The sequence below is a fragment of the Pseudorasbora parva genome, chromosome 23, assembly GCF_024679245.1.
Source record: "Pseudorasbora parva isolate DD20220531a chromosome 23, ASM2467924v1, whole genome shotgun sequence".
NCBI lineage: Eukaryota > Metazoa > Chordata > Actinopteri > Cypriniformes > Gobionidae > Pseudorasbora > Pseudorasbora parva.
This window is the reverse complement of record NC_090194.1, coordinates 10,153,711-10,169,151: the sequence shown is the minus strand read 5'-3', so window position 1 is coordinate 10,169,151 and position 15,441 is coordinate 10,153,711. Positions and strand designations below refer to the sequence as shown.

At 36.3% G+C, this 15,441-nt stretch overlaps 1 protein-coding gene across 1 annotated transcript; it reads right to left on the bottom strand.

Annotated features, from left to right (window-relative positions):
* Nucleotides 1-594: 594 nt before the first annotated feature.
* On the bottom strand, nt 595-6,511 carry tlx3b (T cell leukemia homeobox 3b). The gene is made up of 3 exons (XM_067433073.1): nt 5,835-6,511; nt 3,215-3,452; nt 595-1,733 (listed from the first exon to the last, which is right to left on the bottom strand). Exons 1-3 carry the CDS (start codon nt 6,274-6,276, stop codon nt 1,520-1,522), a joined length of 894 nt encoding a protein of 297 aa, XP_067289174.1. The 5' UTR covers nt 6,277-6,511; the 3' UTR covers nt 595-1,519.
* Between the last annotated feature and the right edge of the window lie 8,930 nt (nt 6,512-15,441).

The following is a 15,441-nucleotide window of genomic DNA, read 5'->3' as shown; positions in this document are numbered from 1 at the left end:
TAGTTGAGCAACTGTAGAAGTGATGTGGAAAGATGCCAGGAATACTTCCTGTGTAAATGAGCCTGAGCATTGAGTATTTTACTGAAGGCTTTCTCAGATGACCCCGACTTGACTGTACACATCACCGGTCAAAGAGGCCCTGGCGCAGGTCACTGCTAACCATCTGTCCACAAAGAGCTGTGGCGGAACTCCACAGGTTCACCCTGCGGAGGCTTCGACAGCATCATAATGTGAAGGAGTCTGTTAAATCACTTTATAATGGACACCCCTCCACTTACCCCCCACCCAGGCCTTTAAAACAGGTCAGTTCCTGAGAGTCAGCACTTTGGGAGGAGGGAGTTGGTTGCAGAGGGCATAAAGGCATTTTTATGGTCCCACAGGATCCCGCATTTATCTGCTCGAGGACATAAGTGCTTCTTTGCTGTGGCAGGCATAATCGACTGCAGGCAACTAGCAGGACTCTGTGTTTATTTGTCGATCAAGTTGTGTAGAACGTTGGTAGGACCTCCGAAAGCGACACATTACTCTAGAGAAGAGTGCTGCTTAGGGATTTGGAATGTGCCTCGTCCAATAACAAATTAAGCAAAGCACGCGTTTTGTGTTTATGCCAAAACAGAATGTTTATTACTTTTTGTTTGCTATTTACATATTTATCAAATACAAAGTATAATAAAGAGTTTGGAATGCAACAGCACACCTACATCATAGGGGCATCTAACAAACCCTTGTCTCATCTGAATTGTTCTTTCTCTCGGACACACAACATTCAGCCATCGAAGCGTGTTTCTGAGGAGTTTCTGAGCTGCATTTGGAGTTCCTGCTGAATCAATCGAACCGACAAAGTGTATTGCAACCGTCCCGTATGACGTCATATGCCTCTCTTCTGGACGTTTCATGCGATTCCTCATACGGTTGGGATGTGGTTTCATCAAAAAACTTATAAATTAAAGTAGCTGGTTCCTTTGAACCCTTAAAAAGATGAATATACTAGGGAAATTAGATGGATGATTGAAGAGGGTGTGTCTATGTGTGCATGTTTGTGTCCACGAGTGGCCAGATTGGGGGCATTTTAGGTCGTGCAACTCGCATTATAAATAATTAAATCATCATTACTTCCCTCTTCTGCATTAATCCGGTATTCTACAGTTCTGAGTGGTTGAGAAATTACAAAGTGGGGCAGAAGGGCAAATGAAAGGATGGAGGAGATCAAAGGATCTGTAAAAGGGTCAGCTGGGATGGCCTGCTCCTTTCTACAGGTCACTTTGTCAATGAAACTGACCCTAATGGGGATCTGTACGCACAGACACACCACGGAAGACGGCTATCGTTTATTCTGCAGAGGCTCGTTCGACGCAGAACCTTTTTATTTATATGGGTTCGCTCGCTGTTGGACGGCCATAATTAGTTCCTCGCTTTTTTGTGGAATGAAATAGTCTTTCGGGACGGAGATAAGGTCAACCAACATCCTAGTCCATCAAAAAAAGAATGAGAATGTCATTTCCTTCTCGAGTCCTGGTACTCATACAAGCGCGGTCACCCCTCCGAGCTTGCCGCCCTCCTCGCTCGCCCAGGGCTGTAGGTTCTGCAGGGCGAACAGTGAGGAGTTGTGGATGCAGAGCGGGTCTGATGGAACTGAATCAGTCAAAGACTTCTGGAAGGCATCGTGCTGGAGCTGGATCATCAGCCGGTTGGCCTGCTGACGCTCTGCCTCCCTCTCCTCCGCCGTCTGCCGTCTGACAGAAAAAGACGTAGGGGAGATTAGAGGAGTAGAAGTTTTACATTTGCCACAAACTTGTGTTCGGTTTCCAAAAACTGAATTACAGGCTTAAAAGAACCACAAACAGCAAGATTACGCATTTAAGACTACAACAAGATCATCGTTGAAGGAACAAATTACTAACTGTGTGAATAGTCTAACGGCATGTGGATTTGGATATAGCTAATCTAATTTAGTACAAAAATGTCTGCACATGCAAATGTGTTTGATTAATCAACCGAATCTAAAAGGTAGATGTAGAGTTTATTTAAATATAACATTTTAGTAATATTCAAACAGCCCCTTCTCTTCTCTAAAGTGTGGCATGTCGTTAGTGTATTTGCCTTAATTAATTATTCATATATCTTCCTGACAACCCCATTATTTTCCCATTATTTCTTACAGATATTACGGCCGTTAGTAGGTCAAATAATAAAAAAGTGATGTCAGCTCATTACAGACACTAATTTGGTCAATAGATAGATAGATAGATAGATAGATAGATAGATAGATAGATAGATAGATAGATAGATAGATAGATAGATAGATAGATAGATAGATAGATAGATAGATAGATAGATAGATAGATAGATAGATAGATAGATAGATAGATAGATAGATAGATAGATAGATAGATAGATAGATAGATAGATAGATAGATAGATAGATAGATAGATAGATAGATACATAGCCATAAGGTCATAAGGATTTATTTATTATAATTGAGATTTATACATCATCTGAAAGCTGAGTAAATAAACTTTCCATTGATGTATATTTTAGATAATATTTGGCCGAGATAAAACTATTTGAAAATCTGGAATCTGAGAGTGCAAAAATATCTAAATATTAAAAAATCTCCTATATAGTTGTCCAAATGAAGTCCATTGCAATGCATATTACTAATAATAATACACTTTACTTTACTTTAATAATTGTTGGCATAAAAGAAAAATCCATCATTTTGACACATACAATTGTTGGCGATTGCCACAAATATACCCGTGCGACTTATGGCTGCTTTTGTGGTCCAGGGTCACATATTGTACATGCATATGTATACTTCTATGGTTAAAAAACGCCTCAATTTATTTACTTTGTTCATTTTAAATAGGGCAATAATTTATATGACAGTTTAAAAATACACTTCTGTCCATTCAGTGATTTGAAGCCCTTATTTGAAATTTTATCAAGTATATTTGGCTATTATTTTCAACATTTCCATGACCTGTTAGTAAAAAAAGTCAGCATACCTAGAATGCCTTATTAGAGATTATCAATGTCTAGACATAGACATTTTTTTTAAATGTATATGTAATGGGAAATATTATCCTATAGTGAAATGAAAATCTTGTTCCTTTGTTCCTCTGGACACACATTTAATGTTCACATGAGTTTTACATCATTTTACTCAACATTTTATATTAGTATATATCTCACTTTCTTTCTCTGTCTCACCTCCACTTGGTCCTGCGGTTTTGAAACCAGGTTTTGACCTGGGCGTCTGTCATCTTCAGGGTTTTGGCCAAGGCTGCTCGTTCAGCGCTAGCCAGGTATTTTTGTCTGTGGAAGCGCTTCTCCAGCTCACAGATCTGCACTCGGGAGAATGATGTGCGGGGCTTCTTCCTCTTGGGCGGTGTGCGGTTCTGGTACGGGTGGCCGATGCGCCGTGCCACAGTAAAGGGCGTCAGAGCTGCTGTGGTATCAATAAGGAAAGAAAAGACACGGCGTGAGAGATGGGGAAAGCCGTGATGAGTCTGACACAGCTTAATGACCTCTTTCTATCGCACTAAATCATTTTACACCGAATCATTTTTCTTAGTAGAAAAAAGGCATATTGCAATCTGCCTTTTCAAGTTGCAAGATGCCTTTTAATAATGCTGCAAAAATACATATTTTGTGCATCTCCACTCTAAAAGATTCCCATTGTTTTCAGAGTGTGTGTATATATATATATATATATATATATATATATATATATATATATATATATATATATATATATATATATATATATATATAAAATACATTTAAATGTAAATGCAGACTGTCCAATACCTCAAAACACAGGATACATTGATGAAAATGTTGATTCTATCACATGAAGAATACCCTTTTAATCTTTTATTATTTTATGAAGCACTGTTAAGAAGTAAACAGCATTTGCTTATGTGCTGCATTACGTTTCTGACTCTGCTGAGTCAAAGGAAAACTGCGTTCATCATCATTTAAAATTACTCCATACCTTTCTGCACTATAGGCTACCTTTCAGAAGTCAAATCAGACATTGTGTTATTGATTGATAAATACTAAAACCCCCTCATAAATAGGTGGAATGCTGATGATGCTCTTGTTATGTTGAAAGGCCTGTTACACAGGGTACATATAATCTATACAATAAAATCAAACAAAACATATCCTATTAATGTTGCATCAAATACAAACAGCAGATGTTCTCCTAATGAAAGTAATTTCATAGTGTTAATTTATTTATTGCCTAAAAAAACACAGAGCCGCAGAGTTAGCGCGGCTATATCTGGCAATAATTAAAGCTGGTAAAATATTGATATGTCTTTCTAATGGAACAGCGTTCGCCATTTACCCCATAATAAAGAAAGCTGGTGGTTTATGTGACAGCTCTGAACTGTAAGAGTATACATTCATATGCAAAAGAGTGGTTGACTAAATATAACAATAACTCATTTACTTCCGTGTTTATGTCGCACGTTTGGTAGATGTTTAATAGGCTACACATTTGAAAAAAGAAAGGGGGAAAAAAGCCTAGGCCCATATTTTAACCTATAGCTAATTACACGGTTTATTCGAATAAAGGCTTATACATTTTTTTTGTATGGTTTTAACAATTAATTAATTAATTATTCAGATATGTGTTACAATTTGACCGCGCTTGAAGATTAAATTGTTATTCATAATGCGAATTAATACTGAATAGCTAACAATAATTAAAAAAAAAAAAAAATATATATATATATATATATATATATATATATATATATATATATATATATATATATATATAGCCTATGCTTGCCAATAATAGGTTGTAAACAGACACGCTGACCTAAACTCAACGTGTTGAGTTTACTTTCTTTCGCCCTTTTTCTTTTAATTTAACCCATAACCGGCACAGGTGTTTCACGCTCTGCGGTGTCAAATAAAACTAAAACGAGCTCTTCAGCAACATCCATTCATCTGCCGCCTCTTTATGGAAACACCAGGATCAAGTTTCCCAGACAGACTATCTAATATTTATTGTATTGAAACCTCCATCAATTCATCCTTATGATTCTTTCACAAACAAACATGCAAAAGCATTGCCGTTTACACAGTTAAATTAGCAAATGATAAATATTTTTAATTCTGTGCATTTTATGCTATTTAGGAGAATACATTTCTATTGCAATAACAATATTTAAACATTAGGCTATAAGCTATTGATGAATCCGTAGAATGTCAATACAAATATATATATATATATATATATATATATATATATATATATATATATATATATATATATATATATATTACCCAACTGTTTAAATGTAGAATCATAATAGCCCAATGTAGCTATAATATTTAATGTTATCACCAATAATGGACACCTAAAAGAACTTTTTTTTAATTTTAGTTCTTCCCTTTTCATGCCGTCCTATGGCCTACGTGAAATTTAAATAAAAAATAAATAAATTTAAATGCACACACACAGAGACACACTAGAGTAGCCTAGTTTGTTTTAGATTACTAAAAGCAAATATTAGTCTTTCTATAGCCTATGGTTTAACATTTCATATATTGACTTTTCCTGTGTCAAACAACATCTACCTACAAGAAAACGCCATCACAAAATACATCACAAGTATGTCAAAACATAATTCACTTAGAGCTTAGGCTTTCTACAGTTTCGGTCATATTGTCGTACGACGCAAAAGGTGAACTTGAATCAATTCTTTTAGTCAATTCCCCATTTCCTGCTTCGGACATTTCAACCACGTGGAGCTTTTTGTTGGAAAAACGAAAGGAATGGATGGAAATAATAGAAGTATTTATTATGTACCTGCAAACCTGTCTTTTGCGAAGCGCTGACTGTTCTCCATCCAGGGAAAACTGAGGCTCCCAAGTCCGGGTACCGCGCTGGCCATGGGTGGAGGCACGGCGGCGGCCAAGGGCCTGTGAGCCGGGACCCTAATCACTCCTCCATGTGCAAGGGTCAAGTTCACACCGTATGGACTGGATTCCTCGTATGGTGCCGCGATACCGTGAAATGTGCCGGTTAGCGTCGTGTACGGCGTTGCGCTCGCTCCCGTTGGGCTGCCGAGATGGTAACTGCCTCCGCTCGCGCTGCTGCTACTCTCGGAACTATTCCTGCTCGAGTTCTGCTGTGACTCTTGATCGGTGCCGCTGAGAATCTGGTCAATGCCGAAGCTGATGGGTTCATGTTGGGTAGGTTGTGATGTTTGACTAGTGCCACTTGGGCTGGAGCTCGGGGCTCGGTCCATCCTCACCACCCGAACCTTTCCAGTGGGTTTATTCCACAGACAATTTCTGACTTCCACTATTGGAAAACTCTTCCTCTATGAGTTAGGGAATCCCTAGCAATGTCTACTTTGTGATGTATAACTCCTCGAGATTCAATTCTTGACTTTAGATGGCTTGGACGCATTCGTCTGTGGGTGAAAAGTTTTTGGCACGAGGACTTGGCAGATTTCTGGCACTCTCTCTCTCCACAGGATCCCCGCACGAAGCTCGCCGAGCTCTTCTCTTCGCTGATTGGGCAGTGCTCAATCTCCCTCTCCTCATTGGCTTTCATTTAGTTACAAGTCACACAATATCGTGACATCATTCTTTAAAACGCAGATCATTTACTTCTCAATTTCTGCATTGGTCAAGTATCTCTTTATTATGGACATGCTGACATCAGCGTGTCATCATTAGCTCTTTAAATATTTGAGTTTTAATAGAGATTTACCGTGGCCTCATGTGGAAAATAAAGTGCTCATCAACTGTTATTTGCCCTGTCTGTGTAAGAAAAGTCGTTTATAGTTAATGCATTTTAATCAGATGAGATGAGGAAAGCATAATTTGATTACTTTAGTTTTTTAACCATCTGTTCTAATGAGAAACTCTAATCGGCGTGTATAAGAACAAGGGACGCTTATTATCATTCACGCTTTTAAATAGAAAAAAAAATCGAATTTTATATGGCCTCCAGCAATCATATGAGTGCTTTTGACCTTAAAGCTGCCCTCAACCTTTTTTTTCTAATATGTCAATCAAATTTAGACTCGTTCTCGGCTTTATTGGATGAAGAGAAAACAAATTAAATATCCTCTTTATTTATTGTGTCCATGGGGCAGTTGGAATGTGGGAATAGGTCGTGTATTGTTCATCTAAAATTATATCATATCAATATAAACAGCAATCTAAAGGATGGTAATAATAATAGGCTATATAAATAAATAAATAAATATACTATACAACAAATATATAATATGATTTTAATTTTTGCTGTTCAATTTAGTCGCCGTTTGGCCATTAAAAATCTGAATTATTTTATTAGTCATGTTAATTGGATGGTCTTGCACATCTTGCTTTTGTTGCGTGTTTATGGAAAGCCCATCGCTTCTCTCTTATAGGCTATTAAATAAATGTGATTCACCAATGGTTTATTTCCGGAATACAGAGTATCAACATTGCACATCATCCCACAAGTTAAAGCAATTTTAACTTTTGTCACTGCAGAAAGCAAAGCCAAATTTGTTTCTGTTCAATATTTTCTGATATGTTATACTAAATTGAGTTAATATCACGTTTAGCCTATTTGAATGACTTTTGAGATGCTCTTTAATGGTTGCATCCGGAACCCGTCTCACAGCTGTGCGCCTAAAGGAGCCGGGGTCGGCGCTTGGAGAGCTGCACTCCCATGCGCTTATTTAATCGAGAGTGTTGGGACACCCGATCTTCTGACAGCGGATCTAAGTGGTTCCTTGTAATCCGCCACGTAAAAATGATTATGCTCCTTTGGCCTGGCCGCCGCGTTTGATTAGCTTCAGGGGGTGGGAGCTGGTGTGGAGCAAATCCGTTTACTTTGAAGTAGTTGATATTTTAATAGACCATTAGTGAGTGCTGACGCTAAAAAGCCTCGTTCCCCCGGGAGCTCGGCCCTCGTCCAGTGGCTGAAGACGCTTACGTCATGCCCGTGATGCCCGTGATTGTCGTTGACCCATGCTTACTGTTTGGCTCTGGGCCTATGTGCTTTTATTATGTCACATTTTAGATAGATAGATAGATAGATAGATAGATAGATAGATAGATAGATAGATAGATAGATAGATAGATAGATAGATAGATAGATAGATAGATAGATAGATAGATAGATAGATAGATAGATAGATAGATAGATAGATAGATAGATAGATAGATAGATAGATAGATAGATAGATAGATAGATAGATAGATAGATAGATAGATAGATAGATAGATAGATAGATAGATAGATAGATAGATAGATAGATAGATAGATAGATAGATAGATAGATAGATAGATAGATAGATAGATAGATAGATAGATAGATAGATAGATAGATAGATAGATAGATAGATAGATAGATAGATAGATAGATAGATAGATAGATAGATAGATAGATAGATAGATAGATAGATAGATAGATAGATAGATAGATAGATAGATAGATAGATAGATAGATAGATAGATAGATAGATAGATAGATAGATAGATAGATAGATAGATAGATAGATAGATAGATAGATAGATAGATAGATAGATAGATAGATAGATAGATAGATAGATAGATAGATAGATAGATAGATAGATAGATAGATAGATAGATAGATAGATAGATAGATAGATAGATAGATAGATAGATAGATAGATAGATAGATAGATAGATAGATAGATAGATAGATAGATAGATAGATAGATAGATAGATAGATAGATAGATAGATAGATAGATAGATAGATAGATAGATAGATAGATAGATAGATAGATAGATAGATAGATAGATAGATAGATAGATAGATAGATAGATAGATAGATAGATAGATAGATAGATAGATAGATAGATAGATAGATAGATAGATAGATAGATAGATAGATAGATAGATAGATAGATAGATAGATAGATAGATAGATAGATAGATAGATAGATAGATAGATAGATAACTAAAAATGCTGGGTTAAAAACAACCCAAGATGCAGGTTGAAAATGGACCAACCCAGCGGTTGGGTTAAATGTTTGCCCAACTACTGTTTAAAAATGACTGCTATTGCTGGCTTAAACTGAACCCAAAATAGGTTGGAAATAAAAAAAAAAAAAAAAAAAAATTCACACATAATTAGAGGCAACAATAATATTCAAAATGTGAACATGTATTAATAAGCAATGTATTATTGTTTAATTATTAGCCTATTCATTAAACTTATAATAATGTTCATTCACTAATGTTCATTTCCAACATACTTTGGGTACATTTTAAGCAAATAATTCAGTCATTTTTAAACAATAGTGAGTTAATAATTGATTAAAATAGAAGTTAAATTGAGTTAAATAAAAATGGGCAAACATTTAACAACCCAACTGGGTTAAAACAACACAATTGCTGGTTTGTTCATTTTCAACCTAACATGGGTTGTTTTTAAGCAGCATTTTTTTTATAGATAGATAGATAGATAGATAGATAGATAGATAGATAGATAGATAGATAGATAGATAGATAGATAGATAGATAGATAGATAGATAGATAGATAGATAGATAGATAGATAGATAGATAGATTTAACCCATGAATCAAGGGTTGTTTTAACCCGATGATTGGGTTAAATGTTTGCCCAACCTGCTGGCTGTTTTATTTAACTCAATTATTCTTTAAAAATGACTGTATTTCTTGCTTAAAAATGAACCCAAAGTATTAAAAATATATATATGAATAGTTATGTTTAATAAATGAACATTATTAATAAGTTTAATTAATAATAATTAAACAATAAACATGTATTAAGCTTATAAATGTTCACATTTTAATATTGTTGCCTCTAATTATGTGCCTGCTTTTTAATTTCCAACCTATTTTGGGTTCATTTTAAGCCATCCATTTAGTCATTTTTAAACAATAGTTGGGCAAACATACCCAACCACTCGGTTTGCCCATTTTCAACCCCATTTGGGTTGTTTTTAACCCAGCATATTTTTAGAGTGTAGATCATTCAGTCACATAAAATAAGGCTCATAAAAACATAAATAGCATAGGCTACTTTTTATTACTCTATTCTTACTGTTAGCCCATTATCACGTGGTCTAAAAATAAAAACAATGCGCCTGCATTTTGTTTCAAAAGTTGCACACTTTTTTAATGTGCAATTTTGCAATTTTGTTGTCTAGGCTACATCAATGAAATGTTCTGCGTGGTCTAAATGTAACTTTAAAAATGTAACCTTTTCTGTTTTTTATTTTAAAAATGTGGGTGAGTATAAAATCCATTCATAACTATACGAGGGACACAAACGGTTTCACCTGGCAGGGCGCCGGAGGAGAACTTGGACCCACTTCTTATCTCTGACCCGTGCAAACAATTTAACAGCCGAGAATCAATAGATTGATGAAAACTGAATTAAAAGCGTGAAATCCCTCGCTCAAAGAGCAAATAAAGGAATGGTTGGCGAATTGTTGGAGTAATTACCGGGATCTGCATATATGAGCGGGCGCGCGTGCCACCCTGCCCCCGGCGCTGTTTTTATTGCGCGTGTCTGCCGTTATCAATTCTGCCGAACATTTTAAATGGGAGTCTGGCAGCCCGCAGTATAAAAGCGCTCAGATAATATGCAAAAAGACGACGCTGCTTTTGAATAATAAATGACGCACTTTTATAGCGGCTTTAAAACACCTGTGATGCTACGATATGAAAAGACCATGATAAGTAATAGTGCATTTAAAAAGGATCTAGTATGTTTTTATTACTATATTTTAAAAAGCATAGAGTGAGAGAGACGGCGGGAAGGAAATGGGCTGAATGAGGAGGGGCTGGGAGCCAGAGAGATATCTGTATTATTGCAATAAAAGCCAAGAAAAAGTGAAAGGCGCCGAAATTCCCTCCCAGCGAAATACCCTGCTTAATGAAAGTTTAGAGTCTCTCTCTATCTCTCTGCCCATGAAATATTCACTCAAATGTTATATAAAGCTCAGCGCCTAATGTCCTTTATGGCTTTTCTTTGTTTTTCTGCTTGTTGTTCTTGCTTATTATTCTTGGGCTGTAATAGAACTCCTTTTAATTTAGTTTACACGGTGCGTCATCTGCGCCTTTCTTTCTTTCTTTCTTTCTTTCTTTCTTTCTTTCTTTCTTTCTTTCTTTCTTTCTTTCTTTCTTTCTTTCTTTCTTTCTTTCTTTCTTCCGCACCCTCCTGAAATGACAGCAAAACGTGTAATTTCTGTGTAAAAATAAAAAATATATTTTAAAAATTGTGGATTTTTTGCAGTCACGTTGTGAATGTAGCTCACACACTGACCCATTGTGTGCAGTTATTGTGTATCAACACATTGGAAAGTTTTTAACCCATCTCGTCTGCTCATCATATTTCTAAAATAATTAAACATAAGCTTGCGTGGAGGTTAGTTATATTAAATGAAATGAGAACCTGCTGATTAAAATGATAGACTTACTAGTTTTGTCTTTTAAGATCTTCCTCTGCCACAACTCCTAGAATGACCATTATTTGTTTATGGAGTAATTCAGTATTTTATGTATTTGTATTGTTGTATTTTAATTGTTTTTCAGAATTCTGACATAAACTACTTGAAATTAAATGAGCATGTTGGTTGGGGTGATGGGAATTGCATTATGATTATTTTAACAAATTAATATGATCACCACATTAAATTATAAATTCCACACATGAATATCCATTTCTATATACAATCCAAAAAAGTTAATTTACAAAAAATAAATAAAAAAATACTCAGAGTTTGACTGTAACACTTTCCTGTCTCCCCTAATTGATTCACATCCTAATTGACACAAGTCTTCATATTATTACTAAATGCAGATACACACATTTTTACTCTATTTGTCCCCATGAATATCCAGCTGACAGATTTACAGTTCTCCAAGTTTTCACAAGCAGATTCTGCCAAAGATGCACTGCTTGATCAATTAAGACCATTTATTGTAATGCACATTAATTCTTCTGAATAATTGTGGCAGTCTGTATGTTGAAATGTTCAAGACTTCAATTATTTAAGATGCCAGAGTTTCATCTTTTTTCCATTCTTCTTATTCAGCTTTCAGTCTGCGAATTATTATTATTATTTATCTTTCTGGACTTCTTCTAGTTTTTGCTTTTATTAGTAATCTGCAATGTATGGTAATATGAGCCTTTATCTGTATGTGGAGTTCTAAAAAGCAGCTGAATCAGGAAGGACCCCCTACCGTGGGACACTGTAAACAGAAGCAGATCTCTCTGTGTGTGTTTGGGGGGGCACTGCCACAGGCTTTTGCTTTGAGAGATCTCCGAAACTGCTCCTGATTGAGGAACCTGAAAAAAAATGAGCAGGAGAGAGAGAGAGGGAGTGTGCAACGCACAGCTGTTTAAGACAATAGAGCAGGCTTTAGTGTAACCTGCTCACTGGGAGCATTTCAGCAACAAAGAGCCAAAGAGGAGTTGCCCCAGGGAGGAAATGGATAGCCTCTCTCTCTCCCCCTCCTCTTCCAGAGCTCTCTCGCTCACTCGCTTTGGTTCACACAGACACACAAGTGCATCTCTGTGCCTCATTATTGCTCAGTGTTCAGATGAGCCACGCTCCATTGAGTGAAGAGATGGAGAGAGTTTAACACGCCACGCTGTGTAGAAATGAGCCGCAATCGGAAGTGCTCCTCTCGATGTGTGTGTTTGACTGGACCCTGTTTGATGTGATGCAAAGACTGTGGTTTTGTAAATGCTTCACTATGGCCATTTAGTGTTTCCACATTCTGTCTGTCTTGATGAGTTTTATGAGTAACGCAAAACAGCACTGCCCATCTAATCCAAACATATCCATTAAATAACTGATGTTTTTTGTGTATTTGTTTTAATATTATGATCAAATAAAGTATTATTATTATTAACATTGATTTTATATATATATATATATATATATATATATATATATATATATATATATATATATATATATATATATATATATATATAGATAGAGATAGATAGATAGATAGATAGATAGATAGATAGATAGATAGATAGATAGATATTAGTGCTGTCAAATTGATGAAGTGTTATTCATCACGTCCAAAATAAGTTTGTGTTTACATAATGTGTGTACTGTATATAATTGATAATTGTGTAGATTTAAATACATATTTAAATAAAAAAATCAATTATATATGCAAATATTTCTTAAATATACATAAATGAGTGTGTATTTAGTCATATAAATTATATAAATATATGTACATACAAATATTTCTTAAATATATACATACATGTGTGTGTATGTATATATACATAATAATTATACACAGTAGACATATTATGTAAACAAACTGTATACATTATATATATTTACATTATATAGCCTAATATCATAATTATATATAATGTATATGCATGTAATTTACATACATGTAATGTATGTAAAATGTATATTTATAATTTTATTATTTGTTGTCATTATTATTATTATAACACAATATTTTAAAACTAAACATCATAAAGATTTAATATGTTTTATAATATGTCATTTTTTATATCATTTTAATATGTTTTGTTATTTTACATTTATTTAGAGGAGAATTTAGAAAACTTTTTTTGCGATAGAGATGTCTCGGAAAAAGTGTCCCAATCAACCTGAATTCACCCTACATTTCAATTACATAATGCTCTCGTCTGGATCAGTGAAGTAAACATTAATGACAGTCATTTGAGGACAAGAATGTCATCTAAAATATTAGCAAATCACATAGAAAGCATTAATCTAACAGGTTTGCAGGTAAAGCCATCATCCAAACGGAGCAGAAGTGATCGCTGTACATGGGAAGCAGATTAACATTGTATGTGCCGGAGGGGATGCTGGATCTGTGGCATGTGGGGAGCAGAACCGCTGCTCTGATGGTTGAGTGCGAGGCTCTGTTTTGCTTTAATGGAAAAGGAGACGGGGCAGACGAGGGGGGTGGGGGGGGGGGGTATGTTTGAGGGGGGCAGCTGCAGAAACCATTGCGAGAGTTTGACTTCCTTGGCCTGGAGAACAACTTTTGTTGGGACACTTGATGGTACGCTATAGCCTCTGAATTCACCCTTCGGTGTGTTTACTTTGCTCCTTCCTACATGTGCATTGTGTTTTCCTCTTTATGCGTCTGTATCTGTGTGTACACGCTCATGTGTGTGTGTGTTTTGCGCGTGTGTGGAGTCGGTGTCAGCCTCGCCGTGAATCGTGTCAGAGGCACTCAATAAAAGGCGATTATGCAGTGTGTCGCTGTGCCTCTCTTTGTCTTCCTAACGACTGGCTTTTGACCTTCTCACCCTGCCTGCTGCCTGCCGGCGGGAGGGGAGGGAGCGTGGACCAGCTGCCACCAGTCTTACTGCCCCTCTCGTTGGCAGAGGCCTCCGCTACAGCCCCTGCTCCTCCCAGCACGCTGGGCCCTCAGGGTGGAGCAAGCTGTTGAGCCACCAGTCTCCCTGCTGTCCCACCTGCCCTACACACATTTATACATACACACACACCGTCTCTCAGCATTGCCCGAGGCTTCGCTGTCTCCTCCTATGTCTCATCCATCTCCGCTCACTTCCAGCCCGTTCATTGCATGTTTTGTCACTTTTTTGGGGGTTTAGTTTTAGTGCTATTTTCTTTTAGTAGCAATAGTTGTTTTTCCCTCCAAGCTGTTTTCGTCTGTTTACAGAGTTAACTGTCAGTTTTAAGTTACATTAGGTGGTGACATACTTGTAGCGCAGTTTATAGACTCTTCTACTGGTTTGAGGGCGTTTATAGGATTTTCTATTAATGTTGTTCGCTGTCTCGAGTATGTGTGCGCTGACATACTACATGAGGCTATACTGGGGGATTTAAGAGATAACAGTGCTTGTTGTGGACATTGAAAAACAATGAAACATTTTGCAGGGAGATTCAATTAGGTAGCATTAGCATTAGCAATCATGGACTAACCATGGAAAACATGTTTTACAGCATTTATTCTTGTAAATTAGGTTATTTGTCACTGTTATTCATGTTTGTTCATACTAAATTCATTTTAATTTAGCCTATACAACTTTAAATGCTACAAAATGAATATGTTCACATTTGCATTAATCTACTCTGAAAAATGCTTTAAAAGTACTGTTCTTTCTCACACACACACACGCACACGCACACGCACATGCACGTTCTGTTTTTGTGAATTGTAGGGACTCTCCATAGGCGTAATGGTTTTTATACCGTACAAACTGTACATTATATCCCCCTACACTGCCACTGCCCCTGCCCCTAAACCTACCCATCACAGGAAACATTCTGCATTTTTACATTTAAAAAAAAAAAAAACATCATCTAATATGTTTATGAATACATTTACATTGTGGGGACCGCTGGCTGGTCCCCACAATTTAGGTGATGTCAGGTTTATATTACATTGTGGAGACATTGTTTTATGGGGATTTTTCAT

Coding starts and splice junctions, on each gene's coding strand:
- tlx3b (XM_067433073.1), bottom strand. CDS start 6,276: ATGGACCGAGCCCCGAGCTCCAGCCCAAGTGGCACTAGTCAAACATCA. Junction 3,453..5,834: donor CGCAAAAGACAGGTTTGCAG/GTACATAATAAA, acceptor TTGATACCACAG/CAGCTCTGACGCCCTTTACT. Junction 1,734..3,214: donor AACCGCAGGACCAAGTGGAG/GTGAGACAGAGA, acceptor TTTTTCTGTCAG/ACGGCAGACGGCGGAGGAGA.